Source organism: Lissotriton helveticus, chromosome 3_2 (assembly GCF_964261635.1).
Source record: "Lissotriton helveticus chromosome 3_2, aLisHel1.1, whole genome shotgun sequence".
NCBI lineage: Eukaryota > Metazoa > Chordata > Amphibia > Caudata > Salamandridae > Lissotriton > Lissotriton helveticus.
Genome location: NC_136062.1, coordinates 17135194 through 17156295, shown reverse-complemented (window position 1 = coordinate 17156295; position 21102 = coordinate 17135194). Strand labels below are relative to the sequence as shown.

Below are 21102 nucleotides of genomic sequence, written 5' to 3'. Positions count from 1 at the left end.
CTACTAAAAATATAGAAATAGAAGACCTTTTAAATATAAAACTCCTAGGGAATGCAAGATGAATGCATGAAATGTAAATGCCAGACACTGAAACGCTAAGGATTGCTTTAATGTTATTAGCATTCACTGTTCAGAAGTTCTTCAGTGTTGTTACTAGCCAAGTCTTTACTAGCAAAAAACGTGCATGATTTCTGAACATTGAATATTTAAAACTTTAAAGTTAAGGGCATGGATATAGGGCCCGAGAGGGACCTGTTCTCCTGTCAGTTTTGTATTGCACACTTTCCTGGGTGAAGCTGAGGCCAGGAAAGTCTTGTCCACCATCCAGTTAGGGCATTCTTAGGCAGTCCAGTCCCAGCAGCAGTTGGTGGCACACCCAGACGGAGTTACTGTACACCAGTCCAATTCAAAGGCTAAAGCGGTGTATTTCTGTGTCTATGTACTGTTTCTTGTAGACAGCGTATATCACCCAGAGGTCTCATAGCGCTTTGCCGAGACTCGGGCACAGACAGAAAAGAAGGCTCGGAACAAAAGAGGTTTAGAATAGCCAGGTCTTAAGAGATATATGAAACATTGTGTGCTCGATCTCAGTTCGTAGGTGTATAGGCAGAGAGTTCCATAGGGTGGGGGCCAATTCTGAAAAGGATTTAATACCATGCTTAACTGTTCGAACCTTTGGAACTATAAGTAGGTGTTTGTTTGCAGAGCGAAGTGTCCTAGAAGGCTGGTACTTCTGTAGTTTTGTTGCCAAATACTGAGGGCCCTGTCCATTTAGAATTTTATGGACTCGACAGCAGATTTTGAAGTCTATTTGCTTCTTAATAGGCAGCCAATGGAGCAACCTCGGATTAGGAGCAGAGGGAGATCGGGCTGGAAGTTTTAAAACCAGTCTGGCTGCTGTGTTTTGTAGAACCTGGAGCTTATGAAGGAGATCAGTGTTTATGGAAGCCAACAAGGCATTGCCCATAATCCAGACGGTTAACAATCAGACCTTGGACCAGTGGCAGACGGGAAGGCAAAGGGACCCATTTAAAGATTTTACGAAGGGCGTGCATTATCCCGTAGCAAGTACGTATTGTATGACTGACATGATCCCGCATAGAGAGTTTGTTGTCAATCATTACACCGAGTTTACTGGCGGTTTCTTTTGGGATAGAACAGGTACCTAAGGTAGAAGGCCACCAGTCATTTGTCCATAGTCTGTGCATTACCAAAAAGTTGTTTATTTCCAGCATACATTGTCCAAATCTGTGTTTGGTACTTGCAACATGCGAGACAAGAGTGATTAATAGCTGTGTATCATCGGCATACGTGTGTCGAAGCCGTGGTCCTTGATGATTGTAGCCAAGAGAGATACATATAAATTAAAGAGCGTAGGGCTCAGGATAGATCCCTGGGGGATGCCTTTATTTATAAGTTGGCTCTTAGAGGTGAAGGCGCCAATTTGGACTCGAGAGGTGCAGTCACTCAGATAACTCCTAAACCAGGCTAATGCGGGGCCCTCGACACCAGTCTCTCAGGCGATCCAGATGAATGCAATGGGAAATGGTGTCGAAGGCAGCCAACAGATCTAACAGGACTAAGATGGCCGACCTCCGATTGTCCTAACAGAGTCTATTGCTATCCACCACTTCAAGTAGAGCTGTTTCAGTGCTATGAAAAGCTCGGAACCCTGACTGAGAGGGATCCAGCAATTTATTTTTCTCTAGATGTTTAGTTGACCATTTATCTGGGACTTTTGGATTTTACCAAACAGGGGGAGAAGATATATAGGTCAGTAGTTGTTTAGTTGTTCAGGGTCAGATTTAGGTTTCTTTAAAATGAGTCTAACTATGGCCTCCTTCCACCTTATGGGGACCTGCGAGTGTAGTAATGAGAGGTTGAAGAGCCTCGTTAGACATGGAGTGATAACTGAGCTGAATTTTAATAGAACCTGAGAAGAGGGGAGCCTGCTTTTACCTTTTTAAGTTCCCCAAAAACTTTTTTCTGAGAATTATTTTAAGGTAGAAGCCACCAAAGAGCAATATACTTCTGTTCTCTGAGTATGCAATTGGACAGTCATGTGGAAATTGACTATATATTCTGTCAATTTTCTCTACAAAAAAGTGGCTAGAGAGTCGACCCACTCCTAGGTGGCAACCAATGGAGGCTGCATGGAGGCAGGATGTGTAAATTCATTGAGAATCTTGAAAAACTCTTTCTGAGAATTTGAGGCTTTATTTATTGTTTCCACTAGATATATTTTTTTTGCCGATATAATATGGGCTAAGTACTGTCTATGTAAGAGTTTGTAGTCATTACGATCAATTAGGCTTTTTGAATGTCTCCATTTGAGTTCAGCCTTTCTAGCTGTAAGTTTGTCAGTTTTTAAGGCTGGAGTAAACCAGGGTGAGGATTTGTGAAAACCTCTTACTCTTTTCTTTGGAGCAATTTTGTCCAATGCCTGCAGATTTCAGCATCTAATGAAGTGGCTACATCATTGGGAGGGTTAGTCTTAGACATCAGGGACGTAATAAAATATGCAGAAAAAGATGCCTGGTCAATATTTTTCCACGGTCTACACCATGTTTGTTCTGCTATAGGATTTGTATGGCATGAGGATGGGGTTAAGTAATGGTCAGTCCACAGGGCAGGCATGGGTGAGTCAGCCATTATGTTGTGAGAATTTGTAAATAAAAGGTCTAGCGTATGACCAGCTATATGTGTAGGACCATTTACTGTTTGTGTAAGCCTTAGGGTACTAAGACTAGAAATAAGATCATTTGCATTCTGGTCAGTGGAAGGATCAATATGATAATTAAAATCAATCCAACAGAAGAAAAAGATCGCTTGTTAGCACGTGGAGAGCAATTGTCTCCATAAGGCGACTGGTAAATTGGGCCTTGCTACCTGGGAGACGGTAAAGTAAGGCCCCTTTCCAAGATTCCCTAGATAAGTTAGGGGTAGGGTAGAGGCAGCTTTAGCAATATAGGGCAAGCAGCCCCGGGAGTACAGGGCTGACATTTGAAAATATGACGCTTCTTGTTGTCATCAGTGGGTGGTCCACAAGGACCATCAAGTACTGCAAGCCAGGGCTTGCTACGAGTCACAAGGATTGGCACATGCACAATTAGACATGTGTCTTGGGAAAACTGTGGCTGTTGTGACCACAACCGTGTCAACATATGTCACTGCTGACAAGCAAAGGCACTGTTTTATTAAAGAAATGTGGATGGTAATTGCTTTTTGCAGTTACCATCCACATAACTTTACAAAATTGGATGGGTGTGGCCACACCGCCCATTTCAGCAACCGCCCCTTTCAGCAACCGCCCCTGGATTCTTGATTGAGTCACATAAGTTAAATTTACAGATAATGACTCTAAATGAATCTAAATTGCTAAAACAGTGATTAACCCAAAAATCTGGCATGAATCCAGCCCTCCTGAATCTACACCAGTCACCACTCTAATGGCTTCACATACAAAAGTCAGTAAATTGCCCTTAAGACTTTAGAGTAGCAAAACAAACTACTCAAGTTAGGAGGGCAGATTAGAGGTTGGGTAGTTGGGCTCAGATTCACTTTTTCTAGAACAGTTTACACTCAAACATTTATGAATTTAGCATTGCTAAACCCACCCTTTACTTGGATTATACATTTAGGGGCCGATTAGGATGCGGAAAAACCGCGGCGGAGACTCCAAAGACCCACCGCCAAATTAGGATGGCTGGTGGGTCTGGAATTCCGTCCGCCGCTTTTCCGCCGCTGTCGGCTTCCGACCGCGGCGGAAAAGCTATAACATGGCAGGCGGTGTCTGAGACACCGTCCGTCATATTATGATGTTGGTGTAAATATGCTTTTCCACGGCGGCTTTTCCGCCATGGAAAAGCATACGGACATTCACTTTGGGGGCCCGTTGCGGGCCCCCTGGGTGAATGGGGGGTGGGGGGTGCACATGGGGGGTACCTATGGTACCCCCCTGCATTTGCGTACACAAAGCAGCAGGCACCGTGCGGTGCCTGCCGCTTTGTGCATGTAAATGCAACACATGCATTTTTAACATTGCGGCGGGTGCAGCCGCAATGTTAAAAATAGAGGATGTGACCGCCACCCTGGCGGTCACATCCTAATTGCCATGGAGGGACCGCCGCTGCCCATGCGGACGGTCCCTCCTACTCAGGGGTGGCGGACGGATGCAAGTCCGTCCGCCATCCTAATCGGCCCCTTAATTTGCAGATTTTTTTCTAGATGAACAGTGAAAAGCAGACAAGAGATATTTATGGGAACATGTTATTTTTACATGCTGTAGGTAATATAGGAAAGACAGATTCATTCTTAAGGGTTTCTACAAATTCAAGTTGCAGCAGTTTTTTAAATACGACTTGTATTAAACTGATTCTAATAGCTTTTGGTAACAAATATCTTTATTTTTAGGAACTTTGTTTTTGCATTTATGACAGTGGCCGTCAACACTGTAATGATAAACAAACATACAGAAGGCACAAAAACAAGAGAAAAAAGCCATCAGAAAAATGTCATAGGTAGACGAAGCATGTGCATATAATGCAAATCAGTGACTCATGAAGATACCCCCCAATACTATTTCACATGTGTGAACCATGGTAATACAGTTTACAACAAATATCTAACTGCTTTTTACGGTTTAATTTTTGAGTAGATATTCAAATGTTCTTCATGCTAGCAAATATCCTATTCTTTCAAATGAAAGGGCACCATAAGAAGGACTTAATTGATTTGTGGATAGGTCTTGTTTGGAGTTTTATGTAACATGAACTTGGCCCAAAGGCATAGAGCTCTTTACATCCGCACCGGATTACACTACACAGTCAGGTTTTTTTTATGCACAGATATTAAGCGATTTGCCCAGAATCATAGAATATTGAGCCAATACCAGGACTCTAACCTGGTTCCCCATTTTTAGGTCTCGGCCTGATCCAGCTCATTCGCTGGTCTCGGCCGAGACATTTAGTAGGTGCTCTGAGAAATGCTACTTTGCCGGCGATCAGCTTGCTAGAACGCCCACGAGCGCGTGCGTCGTGAACAGCTGTCGCGGCTTCTTTAAGGCTCGTTAATGCTTTCCCCTACCCCCATCTGGCATGCGGCTTCTTTGATTTTTTTTTTTTTTTACGAGAGCGTCCGCTCGCTTCTAGTTAAACACACACAACTTACTTGCAATAATCATGTTGCCTTTCTGCGTGGGTCTGGGCACTTTGTATGGATGTATGTAGCGGTTTGGATTTTTTACACAGATGTATGCACTATTATATGGCTTCCAAATCCACAGCCCGCTATTGTTCCCTTTTATACAAAAAAGGCGAACTTTCACACAACAGAAAGCCATTGTAAACTCGTGTTCTTTATTCACTTATAGATGGACCAGAAAAAAACAGGCTGCGCAGCCTTTCCAGGTTATAAATGACCTTCTTTGAAATTGTTTTCTGTCCCTACTTATGCTGCAAATGTGTAGGGCCTAAGTGTGCGCCACCTCAGAAGAGCCATCCACTCCTCGCAAGCAAATGTGGTCAGGTGCTGCAGCCCCTCCCCCCGATAGAGGGACGGCAGGAGCTGGCCCCCACTGCCTTGCAAGGTTGTTTCATCACAGACTGAGCGGGTTTGATCATAGAAGCAAACAGCCCTTCGTAGGGGGGCTCTATGCCGCTTCTATGGCACAAAGTACACCAGCTTTTCTGGACACGCTTCAAAAGAGAAGGAGCGGGCATGTGCTTTTTTCCCAGGGTCGCGAGCTCCCGTTACCACAAGCTGCGATGAAAATCCCATACCAAACTGTCAGCAGCTCCACTTTCCAGGCTTGTCTGACCCTAGAGCCCATTGTGTCTGATCAGACTCTAGCGAAGTGAAGAACACCGCACTTTGTATGGACCACTCTCTCTTTAAAGTTCTGTACCTCGTTCGTGCAGTATATTCAGCAGAAAGTATAGCACCATTAAACAGGGGAAAAAAAGCCCTCTCCTCTTCAGATGCCAGCACTCACTCTGCATGTTCAGACGGAAAACATGTTAGCGTGTAGTCTGGAGAAAACCATACCCTCCTCAAGATTTTGGGTAGATCAGAGAGAAGGGAATGCTCACAATGTGCTTGGAAACAACTCAGTGAGTCCCAATCTGCCACACCAACATATTGTACATAGTGTATTCCCCAAGCAAGAATAACTGCAGTACACACGCCATATGCTCATCTCTTCAAGTAATTACACTGGGTAGCAGATCCCCACCTTCTTCTCCCAATGAAAATTGCTCTCTATTTCCCAGTTCTTGTACTGTGACCTACTCGTTATGCCTCCTTCCTTTCAATAACTAATTCCAGTACTAGTTTATTTTGTACTCCATTACTGTGCAGCATGCGTTGATTGGAGCTAGGTTAACGACACATAAGCAGCCTACATACCTTGCCTGCCTGACCCAACCATATCTAGAAACAGTGGACTCCGCTTAATAGTCAATGAAAACATTGGCTTAATATACATGCAACATCGGACACATGGGTACACTGCACTCATGTCATGTAGGTTGATCAGACGGCCATACGAGAGCAGCAACTGCTCTGCATATTTGACTCTCGGTAGAAACATAAGAACTATCAATGCGGCGACTGCTGTTGTCCTGGCGTCTCCCAGCAACAATACAGCTGTCTCCAACCAAAAATCCAAGTAAAATTCACAACAAACTGAAACAAGCATTCGCATGGCCAATAGGTCTCGCATTTGGGACCTTATACGTATTTAGTTATGCAGCACAATATCCTTGGTGCAACAACATCAACTGGTGCGTGGCGAAACACTTATAAGGTCCCAAAGGCGAGACCTATTGGCTATGCCAATTCTTGTTTAGTTGGCAGGTCTGGCATAACACTACATCCCCTCCCAAGGGTTATGGTGTATCCATGTATTATAAGGAAAAAAATACTTCCTGCTGTACATTAGAAGGATATTTTAAGTCACCTCAGAGTTTCATGACCTTATAAAGGAACTTGGTGTATGGCCATGTTTCACTATAAGGTCATAGAACTCCTCTGTGACTTGTAATGCCCTTATAGTGTACAGCAGGGGATACTTTATCCCATAAGTATTGCCATCTCGGGTGGTGGTAACTTTATAATGTACATGGCTGAAAGCTGGGTGGTTTGTAAATGTCATCAGAACCTTGAGATAGCAATATAAAAACGTTTCAACAAAGTTACCCGATATATAGTTGTATATTACCTGTTCTAGTGCAGTTAGTATAAATGCTTTTACTAAACAGGGAAAGGTTTATTGAAGGCAGCTAGTAAAATACTGAACTATATTGAATGTCTGAAGTTGAAAGAAGAGGGAATATTTAATAGTGTAGCTAAGAATACATGGTCCAGATAAAACAAGGTTTGCTTTCTTAAGATTCTGACTATAGGAATCAGAGACTATTGAACCTGCTGTCGGCAATTTAGAGCTAACAATGGGTCTTGATTGTATTTAGTATGTCTGCTTTCATTAATAACTATTGATTAAATATGCTGTGGTTGTGCTGAGATTCTTTAAGCTACTTCTGCAGTATTCAACTAACAATGGGCCCTCGTATTTAGGATTTTCATATTTCTCTTAGGTTTCACAAATAGACTAGACTGCTAACTAAACAATAAACGTTTGCTAAATTCAGAGGTGTTTGAAATTTCTCCTGCAACGTTCATTTAACAAGGGCCATATTTTCAGTTTCAATGTTCTAGTTTTGCTTTAGCTTTCATGAAGAGGGGACAAATTAAACAACGGGCAATAGTACATTTCTTTAGAGGCTGTCATTACGATGTCTTTTCCACAAAACATGGAAAAACCACTGTCCCTTTAAAATATGGTTTTCAAAGCAATTGCATTTTGTGCAATTAAAGCACTCGAACATGTAGTGTGTGTGTGCGCAAAGAGAAAATTACGTTTAAAAAAATATGCTTTGCAAGATAGTGTTGCATTGATTTAAGATGTTGGGGAGAGAGAACTTTTGACTTTTTGTTTTTCATTAATATCTCCTATTCCCTTTTAGGCAAACACTTATGAAAAACACTGGCCATTTTACCAGAAGCATGGGGGGCAGAGCTTCCCTCCTGAACATGTCAAAAAGGCTGTTGCTGAGATAGAGGAAATGTGCAATATACTGAAAATGGAAGGAGTGACTGTTAGGAGACCAGAAGTAATTGACTGGTCAGTCCGGTATAAAACTCCGGACTTCGAGTCTTCAGGTAAGCCACAGTGATATAACCGAAACTTCCTAAAACACTTAAAAGAGCGCCTGTAAGAGATTTGTTTGCAGTTTCTGAGCTCGATATTTGAGCTCGGATATTGTTGTTCATGTCTGTGTATGTACTATTTCTTGTATAGCGCATATATCACCCAAAGGTCTCATAGCGCTATTGCCGCGATTTAGGAATAGACAGAGAAAATTGCTGAAGATAAGAGAAATTTAAAATAGCCAGGTCTTAAGGGACTTATGAAACTTTGAATGCTCAATCTCAGTTCATAGGTGTATAGGCAGAGCCTTCCAAAGGGTAGGGGCCAATTTGGAAAAGGATTTATTGCCCTGCTTAGCTGTTTGGACTGTGGGAACTATTAGTAGGTGTTTATTTGCAGAGCGAAGTGTCCTGGAAGGCTGATACTTCTTTAATTGGCCCAGTCTATTGAGGGTTTTGTGAACATGACAGATTTTGAAGTGTATCCGCTTCTTAATAGGCAGCCAGTGAAGCGGCCTCAGACTGAGAGCAGAGGGAGATTGCGCTGGAAGGTTTAAAACCAGTCTGGCTTATGCAAGGGTGTGATGCCATGTTTGGTAGAGATGCGAAAGATTGAGGTGCTGTCCATCCTGGTTTTTGAATCTGGTCTGCAGGTTTGCCATTATAACTCATTAATCGATGTGGCTTTTCTAAATCCATCCGAGTAATCGAGTCTTTTTTTATGCTTTCGTCCTACTAATGCAAATGCTAGATCCTGCTGACCTGTTGCATTTCTTATATTTTCAGATTTTGATTTCCACTGCTAGACTGACGTTTTCTTGCTCATCCCACAAGTGACTAGCCTCTCTGCCTTTTTTACATATTTGAAACAAACCAGCTAGAATATTTTGTGATGCAGAAACCGAAAAGTTGATTTATTGGATGATTTACTTACATCCGTGTGATGTTTTTTTTTTTTGTTACACGCTTTAGTTGTAATTCCAAAATGCATCAACAGTATAGAATAAATGTGTTGTATTGCCACAACATAACGTAAATTTTAAATTATCATGAAGTACTTGCCGATAGAACAACACATTTAAGATAATCATTTAGTGGGACTGGTGCTAGCAAAGAGATGCTGGGCATAAACTGGGCGCAGCCTCGGACGCCAAACATGCCCACTTGAGAGAGTGGGCGGTGGCTGAGGAGTGAAGGGTGAGGTTAGTGCGCACGGGTTTATGGTGAACCAACTGGATAGTACTGAGCTAAAGGGGCTGGATTTACGCCTACCCACCAAGACGCTAATTCAGAGTACCCCCAGATTGGCATACTGTTTACCGGGAACCCAGTGGAAAACGGGTGAATAAATACAGATGAGAATGAGGGTCACAGACCCACTAAACCTTTTCAGAGTTGTCACCACACTACCACCCTCTACCCGAGAGGAGGTTATTCATTATATGGTACGATTGTGTGAGTCACCTGATGAGTTGGGCCTCCACCCACTCCGCCCCCCACTCACGTGCGCTGACCTGTGGGTTTAGAAGCCGTGAATTTGTTAATGAATGGACTGAACAGCTGCTTAGTTTCTAAACGTTTTTTCTGCATGTCCCTTTGATACCTGTTGAACTCTGTATGGTTAAATAGAGATAAAGTGGTTGGAGGAGTAGAACTGAGACAATGAGAAATACGCAGCATAGAACTTACAGGGGATATTGTTAGACTACTCATGGGCTGGTGACTGAGGGCCAGATTCACAAAGGGAAAGTTAGACCAAAAGTCTAAATTGAAACAAAATTAACTTTACTACTTTTAGGTATTCTCAAAGGTAAGTTACTACTAGTAACTTCACTGCTAGTATTTTTACTAGTAGTAACTTTACTACTAGTAAGACTACTAGTAGTAAAGTTACTTGTAGTAACTTACGTTTGAATATCAAAAAGTAGACAAGTGAGACTTAAGTAGTAAACTTAGAGTTACGTCAAAGTTTACTACGTTTTGGTATTCACAAGGGTAAGTTACTGCTTGTGTGTAAAGCAAGAGGGGAGTAAGGGGTTTAAAAAAAGGAAGAACAGTGCAAATGGGAGTAAGTGGTTTGTGAAAAGAAGAAAGAAACAAGGGGAGTAAGTATGTAAAGAAGCATTGGTAAATGCATCAGGTTTTGCCTATGTGATTAATAATAAGCTTTTTGTCGTAAGTTGTGCTTGCTGATTAATTGTACAATATAAGGCCCCGAAAGTCAATTAAAGTGTTGTGACTTGTTTATGTACAAAAAGGCAATATATTGTGCTGTTACTAGTGGCATAGTGTTGGTAAGTAATAGCAAAATGAAAGGAAAGAGGGAAATTATAGAATTAAATGATATAATAGCAATATGTGTTTAGAGGAGTTCTGACAACCTTTGGGCCTGGTGCCACTGCACCTTCTGCACCATTCAAATCATACCCTTAATGCCTGCAAGATAACTGCATTTTGACTGCCTGTTTAGTAGTATTCAATTCAAATTCAAATAAGCTTTATTCGATTTTTAGATTAAAAATCATAAAAGCATCGACAATACAGGAATAAAAACCGTAGACATTTCATTTCATAGACACAGAAAAAAACCATCTTTCAACAATTTTTGTGCAAGATTCAGTAGTCCTATGTAAAATGAGGGGAGCTCGGGTAGAAATCGTACAGATCCCAAATACGGATGGTGCCTTGTATTTCTTTGGGGGTGCAAAATCGTAAGAAGGGGGCAACATTGCTGTTTTTGAATTGAATTAGTACCAGGTCCCCAGCAATGCATTTGGGCAGCGTCCCTAACCATCCCACCCTCCTGACACTCAAGATACCCCCATCTAGCCCCGGCGGCAAGGGTCTATTGTTTTTTAGCCAATAGATGGCCTTATTTAACAGATCCTGCTGGGATTCGCGTGTTCCCTGGGTGAGGGCAGGGACCCCGGAGAGGACAGACACATACGGGGCGGCCTCAGGGGGCAGGTTGATACGTGGCATTCTTGCCAAGGCGGATCTAGTCACTGTATGGGTAGTTGATGCAGGTTTGACAATTACTTTGGGGCCTATTAAAGTAGGTGTACAGGGTGGCTGTAATTGGGTGGCACCATTGCCAGATTTATACTTTTCGGGGGCGATGGTAGGGTTAGGGCAGACGGATGTGGCCATTATGGTAGCTGGAAGAGGATGCTTTCTTATTAGACTCAATGTTGGTCAGCCTTTCCCCTAAATCATTGATTTTTGTGACCAAGGGAGAGATGGCAGCTACCAGCAGTTGCTCAATTTTGGCTAATAAAGTCATGTTTAGAGACAAAAGAGGGTCCTCTAATTTGTCCGCGGCCGTGTCCTCGATAAATGCTGTTGGTTTAGCAGGTGATGGTATTACATTGGTGCACAAAATGTGTATACTTGTATTGTTCCCAATGTCAGTTGCGGAGTCGTGCTTCCCTCTATTGTAAGAGCCCAGGGGCGCAGCATTTACTTGGTTGTAGGCTTTATCAGCGGGGCCATCTGACTTAAGACAAACTGTATCCACAGTAGGGGAGGTTATAGGATCAGGGACGTACTTTGTGCCACACAGGGCGTTGAGTTCTTCCCATATAGACATCGTGTTTTTAATAGTTTAAAAATAAAATACGCCACAAAGGTCAAAACAATATTGCAGCACAATACCTCCTTCTGTGATGGGATCAAGTGGGGTGGCCCGTCCCGGCCTCCTCGTGCCTCTGAGGGCCACAGAGGGCCCGCCCTTTGCCCGGGCTTAGCCCCGGGCGCTGGCCCGCGTGCGATCCCGCGACGCGGGGGCTCGCGCTGAACTTGTGAGCACCTCCGGGGGCGGGACCGGACGTGCGCGCCTTCCTCGGCGCTAGGGGTGCTGGGAGATGTGGTCCTCTGTCTCCGGCGTCGTCAGGGAGGCCGGCAACCCGGTGTGGGCAGCAGTGTCGCAGCGCCTGTGCTGCGGCGAACCAGGACCCCAATGTCAGGCTCCCAGGTCAGTTTCCCCGATGTGGAAAGGTCCCCCGCTCCCCCGGGGCTCGCGCTGAACTTGTGAGCACCTCCGGGGGCGGGACCGGACGTGCGCGCCTTCCTCGGCGCTAGGGGTGCTGGGGGATGTGGTCCTCTGTCTCCGGCGTCGTCAGGGAGGCCGGCAACCCGGTGTGGGCAGCAGTGTCGCAGCGCCTGTGCTGCGGCGAACCAGGACCCCAATGTCAGGCTCCCAGGTCAGTTTCCCCGATGTGGAAAGGTCCCCCTTTTAGTAGTAAAATATAGCAATAAAGGAGTTATGACAACTTTTGACCCCGGCGCCACTGCGCCTGCTGTACCATTCAAATCATGACACCATTGACTGTAAGGTAACTGCACTTGCGACTGCCTGTTTAGTAGTGAACTATTGCAATATTCGGTGTTTAGAGTGTTCTTAGAGCTTTGTTCCTAAGTCCTGGTGTCCTCTCACTTGTTGGGGAGGCAGATCTGACCTTCAGGAGCACAGGGTCCACTTCATGGGGGCTGCTGTGCCGGGCTGGTCAGGGAACTGCAACACAGTAAACCAGATTTGCAGTTTGGTGCATGTGGAGTTATGGGGAGTAGCGCCTCTACTTCAAGGAAGATTGAGTGGTGATTTGTGAAGAGCTGGCAGTATTCTGGGGTTCTTGGAAGCTGGTCAGCTGCAGGATGAGTCGTTGGGTTACGTTTGTTGAGACTTAGTGTGGGAGGCAGGTTTGGTGCAAAATGTCTACAGCAGTCTTTAGTTCTTGCTTTTTCTTGCTGCTCTCTGTGTCCTTCTCTACTTGATCTGTCAAATCTAAGTTCCTGGTGTCAGGGGTTCCACCAAAATACTCAATGTAGGTGCGTTACGGGGCGTGACAGGTAGTAGCCAGTGGGCTACTTACCTTTAGGGTGTCTACACCTTCTATTTGACCACTTCTTACGGGCATAGCCATGATCCAGAGAGCCTAATTCTACCAAAACCAAGATGGTAGAATTCCTAAAGTCTGGTCCACATCAGGTAGCCTATCTCCGGGGTGGTACTAGCCTCAGATAGGAGATGCGCCTCCTAACTAGCTAATTTTCCTGCCTCTCCTGGGGCTAAATGGGCCCAGGGCAGGAGGTGGCATTTCGTCTGTCTGGGAAAGCCTTGGGTTGCATATCAAAGGCAGAAGAGGCCTTTGAAGCCTCCTGTTTTGAGATGCTGATCACTTAGCTATCCTGCTTTGAGGAGGTGACAACACCTCCAGCCGGAGTAGGCATTGTTTCTTCCCTTAGAGCACAGGTTTTCACCTGCAGGGGGTCAGAACCTGTCTGTGGTGACAGGCTGGTCTTCACCAGTCAGCTAGAGCACTAATAGACAGTAGGTTTCCAGTGGCACCTCTAAGGTGCCCTCTGGGTATTTTTATTAATAAATCAATCACTGGAATTAGTGTGGGCTTATTAATATGAGGTGTTTGATACCAAACATATTTAGTTTCAGTTTAGCCATCACGTAGCTGGGGAACTTGTGAACACCAGTATCCAGCACATGAAATCCAAATGGTGTCCCCTGTTCACTTGCAATGTCTAAGAATTGGCTTAAATTACTGGGGCATATCTGCTCATGCAGATTAGTCCACACATGTAAATTTCACCCTGCCATAGGGCTGTAAGGCCTGCTGTAGGGGCGACTTATCTATACTACATGCAATGTCTGCAGGAATGGCACACAGGAGGTGTGCCATATCGTGTCTTCACTTTTCTCTACACCATGGCACACTGTCTGCAATGGCAGTTTGCATGTGGGTGCTGAGGGGTCCCTTATGGTGGCACAATACATGCTGCAGTTGTTAGAGACCCACTTTAGCCTCATTGCCCTAGGTACCAGGGGTACCTTTTACTAGGGACTTACAAGGGGTGATTAATAAGGTATTGCCAATTAGGGAAACAATTATACAGTTTTGGTAAAGAGATCTGGCACATGGGAACTGGACAGCAGGAACCCTGTGCGCTTTCTGTCAAAATTGCATCAGATACCAGGCAAAAAAGTGGGGGTGACCATGCTAAAAAGTGGCCCTTTTCTACAGTACCCCATCGCATGGAAAAGGGGGAATCCTAGAGATTTCCTTGCAAGCACCATTTATTCAGTTTGTAGAAGGAAAGCTAGTAGAGTGCAGTGCCAGTGATGCCCTACTTGGCACATTTGTGACTAGCGCATCATGATCGACTGCTTGGGGGTTGAGAAGGAGGAGGATGGAGGAGAGATGATTATGTGCAAAGGTTATGATCTATCAATGTTGGGTTTGGATCATTTAGACTTTTCACATTGGGTTACTTTGGAATCTTTGAAGCTGGTGGACAATGAAACTGAGGGAAAGAGCGAAAGAAAAGAAGGAACATAGAGTGGCACCTAAGAAAAGGCGCTAGCCAAATGATTGCTGCTTGAGATCTCCCACATACTGGTAAAGCGGACAAGAAGAGAGCATGTGGAGTCATTGCCGAGGGGTTAAAGCTTGAAAGTGCGTTCCATATTCATGTGGCAGGCAGGAGCTGCTTTGAAATTGTATTTTCACTCTAAAGGGATCAATAGTACAGTCTGATATTAAGTCTTGTCTATTAATCATCTATATCTATACCTCCGCTTTACTAGTGGGTCACATGCTGTCACATAAAATGGGAAGAAAAGTTCAGCGAGGAGAGGCATACCTTGTAGAAGTCAGGCATCTTGCATTTCTTCTCGAAAGCATCTTGCATAATTTTAAGAGTGCTAAGAAAGTTCTTCTTGCCAATACAGTTGTGGGAATGCCAAGAATCCCAAGATAATGCGCACAACCCTTAGGTGTCATGTATTAACCATGATTTATCCATGAAGTGAAGCACCATTCAAGGAAACTTTGAAGAGTGGTTATATTAATGCCATTGCAATGATATTTACTACCATAGCTCAAACGTCAATTGCATGACGTGATTACATGCGGTTATTCCCATTTTAAATAGTATTATATTTTTTTGCAGGCCTTTATGCTGCAATGCCAAGAGACATTCTACTAGTGGTTGGAAATGAAATAATTGAGGCACCTATGGCGTGGCGTGCTCGCTTCTTTGAATACAGAGCATATAGACCTCTTATCAAGGAATACTTTCGCCGCGGTGCCAAATGGACCACTGCACCAAAACCCACAATGGCTGATGAACTTTATGACCAGGTATCCCAATTACTTCTATTTATGTGTGTGGTGATGATTGGCCTACATACATGCAACAGTTTGGATCATTTGTGATTTTACCAGTGACCGGTTGCTAGCATGTCCAGTCCTGGGTTTTAAGCGACGCAGTCTAGGATTATTCACGTCCCTGAATGTCCGGAAAAGGAGTAAAAGAGCAGAATTGGACCATACTATCCATGGCAGCCTGGATCTAAGGCCAGCTTCAATCTGGGTTCAACTCTCCTTTTATCACCGGCATGGGACACTATAAAGTAAGATGTTTTTTTTTGTTAACGTGTTCATTACAGAGTTATAATGCACTTTTCAGAGTAATGTAAACAAAACCTTAAGAGCGTGCTCAGAACCATGTTTTATTCCTTTCCAAATGTGCTCCCTGATTTCACATAAATCGGGTGAATATCTTCCATGCTTCTTCACAAAGTCACCCTAAACCCCCAGAAAAGCTAACCTCTTTACATGTCAAAAAAGCAAAAACATTTCTTGTTATGTTGCAAACAAAGGTTAAAGTTTCTAATCGCTTTCTTTCTAATCGCTTTCTTTTAAACCGGCCAATATTTGTTTTGTTTGAAGCTAGCATTTATTTCGAGATTTATTTCTACTTTGTTTCCTATGAAGAAGAAAAATTCAAATTCTATAGTAAAAGTATTAGGGCTCTGACCCAATATTTTCTCTATTAGACTCATGGTCTGTGTGAAGAAGTACTTTAAATCACGTTATGCAAATTATTTTAAAGCACTAACACTATTAAATGGCATATAAACGAGGAACCGTTTAATAAAACCTGTGGTATTTATACTAAATCATTAATAATATAACTCACTTTTTACTGAATACCTTGCATATCGTGACCACATTCTCGTGACCCAGTAATCACCTCTGAGAAGTCCAGGCCTAAACATCTATTACAGCCAATATTATTTCATAATTGTCTTCTGATTTCTCTTGGGTTCCTTTAAAACATGGCACCTGGTTTGCGTTTTTTCTTCCACTGACTATGCTTCACTAACTCTGTTTTTACCCGTTTGTTATTTTCAGGATTACCCAATCCGTACTGTGGAAGACAGGCATAAACTGGCTGCTCAGGGAAAATTTGTGACAACCGAGTTTGAGCCGTGCTTTGATGCTGCTGATTTTATGAGAGCTGGAAGAGACATTTTTGCGCAAAGGAGTCAGGTAAAAATAGAAAGTTTTTATGTGTTCCTTAAAATAGTTCAAGATTCAGTATGTTGTCTTTGCTAGATTTACACTATGGTATTGCTCATTTAAAAAGATATTGTTGACCACACGTGAGGAAAAGGTTATTAATTTTTGTTATCGGCTATGTGCAAGATCTACATCAGTAATATTTGAGTACCTTTCAGTTAGTGATAGTAATTGTTATTTGCAGATCTGCGAAGCTTTGTAAAAGAAAAGTTATTATTACACAAAATAACATGGCAGTCAGGTTTCTAGATATTCTCTTAAAAAACGTTTAAGTTATCTTTACATTCAAGAATAAACACATTTTTGCTTGGAAACATTTTTCCCTTGGAGAAACCCTTTACCACTATTTTCGGGGAGAGGCTGGGGGGGTTGGCGGCTATCTTTCCTATTTCTTCTCTAAAATGATTTTACTTAAGCTCTTGACGTGAGTCCATCTCTGACCATTACCAGGATGGGAAGGGGCCAGATAATGGTTTGTGAATACAACACACGTAGGTGAATCCTACACACGTATGACTGTCTGTGTTCACAAACCCCTAGCTCATCTACACTCCAGAACTCCAACTTCCCACCCACAACAGGATATTTACTCGTACGAAGTCTCCTTGTAAGTAAATCCTTTTACGAGTTCCTGGGTTTTGTGAATTACAAAAAGGGGTTGTCACTTGTCACTCATAAAATGCAATGTAAACCTTATTTCAAGCCTTACATGCACGAAGAAATCTTTGTGAACCTGCCTCAGGGTGCCTGATGACTTCCTACAAATACAAAATTGTGCTAAAGTCTCATTGTCTGGTGCTCCAGAGTTTCTCAGCTCCATTCGATACACACAATCATCTGGGTCATGTTCAGTTTCCACGTGGAGCTTGATACCAGGGTCCTGACCAGTTTTTCCCTCTTCTTGTGTAATGGATCACAGATAATTAGTCTGGAAGAATATGGCAAACCAGTGTCAAGGCCAGTCTCCCATGCTTTTCTGTCTCTGCACTGAGTGACTGAAAGTGCTTCTGGTAATGGGAACTGACACCAGCACACTGTAGACCATCGTTAAGTGGGTGGTAGAGAAAACAAAAATTAGTTGCTGAAAGAGTTGATCTCCAATATTTAAAACATTCATCAAAATACCTTGAGCAGGCATTTTGAATTCTAACAAAAAAAATGTTTTCTTCTAGGTTACAAATTACCAGGGCATTGAGTGGATGCGAAGACATCTTGCTCCAGAGTACAGAGTCCACATCATCTCTTTTAAGGATCCTAACCCAATGCACATTGATGCTACCTTTAACATCATTGGACCTGGCCTTGTGCTTTCCAACCCAGACCGTCCTTGCCACCAGGTACATCTTTACACCTTAGATTATTTGAAGACCAGTGCAGCAATAAATCACGGTGAAGAATACATATTTTTAAAAGTTGTCAACAAGCTTAATATTCTATGTGTTTTTTTTTTTTTTAGATTGACCTCTTCAAGAAGGCTGGCTGGACTGTAGTCACTCCTCCAATCCCCCTTATTCCTGAAGGTATTCTTTGCTTACTTCTGAAATGTAAAATCCAAATATTTTTTTTTGTGAGTCCGTATCAGCATCTTTAACCGTGTTGTTATTCTGGTTTTAGATCACCCACTTTGGATGTCCTCCAAATGGCTCTCCATGAACGTCTTAATGCTTGATCAAAAGCGTGTGATGGTGGATGCCAACGAGCACTCGATCCATCAGATGTTTGAAAAATTAGGTAAATAGTGACACTGATATTTATTTTCACACTTGCACCTGCCTTTGCACAGAATCATAATCGCACAAAGAACTGGGCTCAATTATTCACCAGGACTATAGAAAGTGTACAGGAGCCCTATTAATACACGTGCTGTCCATCAGTATACCATATCCCATTGTACAGGAAGAGTGATCCTTTGCTTTACCATATAAACCAGGGAGCTGACAGGATATATCTGGATCCCTAGCGGCATATGAGTACAAAATTGGGCGAAAACCTAGTACTAGCAAGTCAATAATAGTAATCTGACTTCTGCTACAAATCACTAAAATAAATTACATCAAGTTCAAACAATATATTTGAATATTGTGTATACACACCAAGAAATCCAAATCGTTTTGTAAATTAAAAGGGACATTTAGATGGAAAACGTCTAAAACTGTGCATGGCAATGTAACGACATTGATTCAAATATCCCAGGAGTTAGAGAATAATCCTCACTGAAAACAACTTCACGAGGTGCTAAGAAGGATAATGAAATACGTATCCAGAATGATTATCGAGTAGGGACCAAGAGTTGTTCATGAAGCTTGAAACCGCATATTTATTCATGTCCAAATTGTAGATTAAAATGCAGTGCTTTATGGATAGCAACATTATCTGCAGTAGCAGGAAATGGAGATCTGCAGTGTGTACTGCTGACATTTCGAGCTAAATTAAAAACAATGAAAATAATCCACACACAAAGACCCATAGAATTCCCTGGACATTAATTAAGACTAAGATTAGAAATATTTGACAATCCAAAGAGATCAGGCCTAAATGTTGACTAACTAGAAACCCTGCAGAATGCATTTTCATACTCCACATTTCAAATTAGAGTAGGACCTGTTAATGAGGAGTTGGATAATGTAGAAACATTGTATTTGACAGCAGCGGAGGGCACCAGGCTCAACAAGACTGCTTTTCCACTCGTCTGCACTGCCCACACTGATCCTAAATGCGCTCTGCTTTGTCCGTACTTAATCAGCACTATTCCTTTTTCTGTCCAGGGCATTGTTATTTTGTTTTTTAGATCTAGTTTTCACTGTCTGGTCCACCTCATGTTGTCCTAAGAGTGCATACATATACAGAGACTCAATCAACAGTTTCTTGCCATTTGTCTATTCAGATGCTTCACAAATGATGCTCCCTCACACCACAGCACAAAGTATAGCTTAATGGATCAGCTAACCTCAGCACTTGGATGCCTTTACTTTGAGTGACTGCGTTTTGCTCTTGCACATGTATACAGGCACCTAAAAACGAGTTACCCAACAATAGGTCTTTTTGGACACTTGTACTTACCAGCAACTGCTACTACTTTTGTATAGTAGGTTGTCCTTTTCCATAACATGCAAAACATTTATTGTAAGTTGCAAAGTGACTCATCCATATCAACCAATTTATCTTGTAGATAAATGAGCACAAGCAGTAGGGTATCAAGAGTGTAAATGCAAATTTCAAGTGACATTTCAAGCAATTGTGACTGACTTAAGAGGGACCGTTAATAACGACTTGAGGAACTGCAGCTAGTTTGTGCTTCTTTCAGATACACTGGTTCTGCAGTTGTGTTCATTGTGTGCAAAAATTCCAGAATAGTAGAGTGATCCCTGAATAGTTGCACAGCTGGCATTACTTATTTAACTGCACATCCTAATTACTAAAAAGTAAGGAAAAGTTCAACAGTGGAAGTCCGTGCATGGCAAATGTGATCTTGCAGAAAGTTAATTTTCCGTGTATTGCACTTGTTTGAGGAAAAGATGAGCCTTGGTGTCAAGTAGTGTTCTATGTATTTTCTCAAGATGTCAAGATTGCGTGCCTTTTGCATAAACCAGCCTTCTAAAACGTAAATATACACCCAGGAAGTGCTATGACACCATTTTACTCGGGGGACTTGGGTTGGTAGCATAATGAAACGTGCTTTCCATCTGCATTGCACTCTTCTGTGAGGACCTCTATTGGTAGTATAGTGCAACACCCCTTTCCATCTCCATTGCACTCCACTGTGAGGCCCTCTGAGATAATATAGTGCGACTGCAGCTTTACATTTCAATTACACCCCATCTCTATCTCCATTGGACTCTTCTGTGAGGACCACTGTTGGTAGTAGAGTGCAACATGTTTTCCATTTATGTTGCACTGTTATATGAGGACCTCTGTTGGAATTTCAGCATTCAAGCATTCTTGTGTTCTTCTCGGAGGACAACTGTTTGAAGTACAGTGCAACAAGCTTTCTCACCTCCCTAGCACTCTCCTACAAGGACATCTCTTGGCTGCATATTGATGCTTCAGCTTTACAGCACTTATCTGAAGCTGTGAAAAGCATGGACCTAGATACAAGGTTCTGCTGTATTCATTTTCTCAAGGTGTCAACGTTGTCAGTGCACGCTCATGCCTTTGTTTCTTATGATGCAAGTATGGTCTCACATTTACACAAGATAGATACAGAGACGGCATAGTTCAGCTTCCAAGGCCTATGTATGAAGAGTGCAAGAAGACCAGCCTTATTTTCTTTTTGGTCTAATACTGCTATTCCTGTGTATAGTTCTTAATAAAATATTGTAATTACCAGATTGCAGTAAAAACTGAATAGGTTGAGCCATTAGGTATTTGTTGGAAATGGCCCCTTTTGCAGGGTCGCCCCAAACATTTTGCCTTAGTCATACTTTTTGTTGACTTTGTTTTTACTGGCCTTAGGACTCTGAGAACTTTACCACTGCTAACCAGTACTAAAGTGTATGTGCTCTCTCCTCTAAACATA

The 21102-nt window shown here is 42.6% G+C and overlaps 1 protein-coding gene across 1 annotated transcript in view; it reads left to right on the top strand.

Moving 5' to 3' along the window:
• Positions 1–21102, top strand: part of LOC144826427 (glycine amidinotransferase, mitochondrial) — a 69318-nt gene that overhangs the window by 31652 nt on the left and 16564 nt on the right. The window contains exons 3-8 of the mRNA XM_078684750.1: positions 8025–8220; positions 15172–15362; positions 16419–16556; positions 17759–17923; positions 18043–18106; positions 18201–18317. Coding sequence (XP_078540876.1) covers positions 8025–8220; positions 15172–15362; positions 16419–16556; positions 17759–17923; positions 18043–18106; positions 18201–18317 — 871 coding nt within the window. The remainder of the gene's footprint in view (positions 1–8024; positions 8221–15171; positions 15363–16418; positions 16557–17758; positions 17924–18042; positions 18107–18200; positions 18318–21102) is intronic.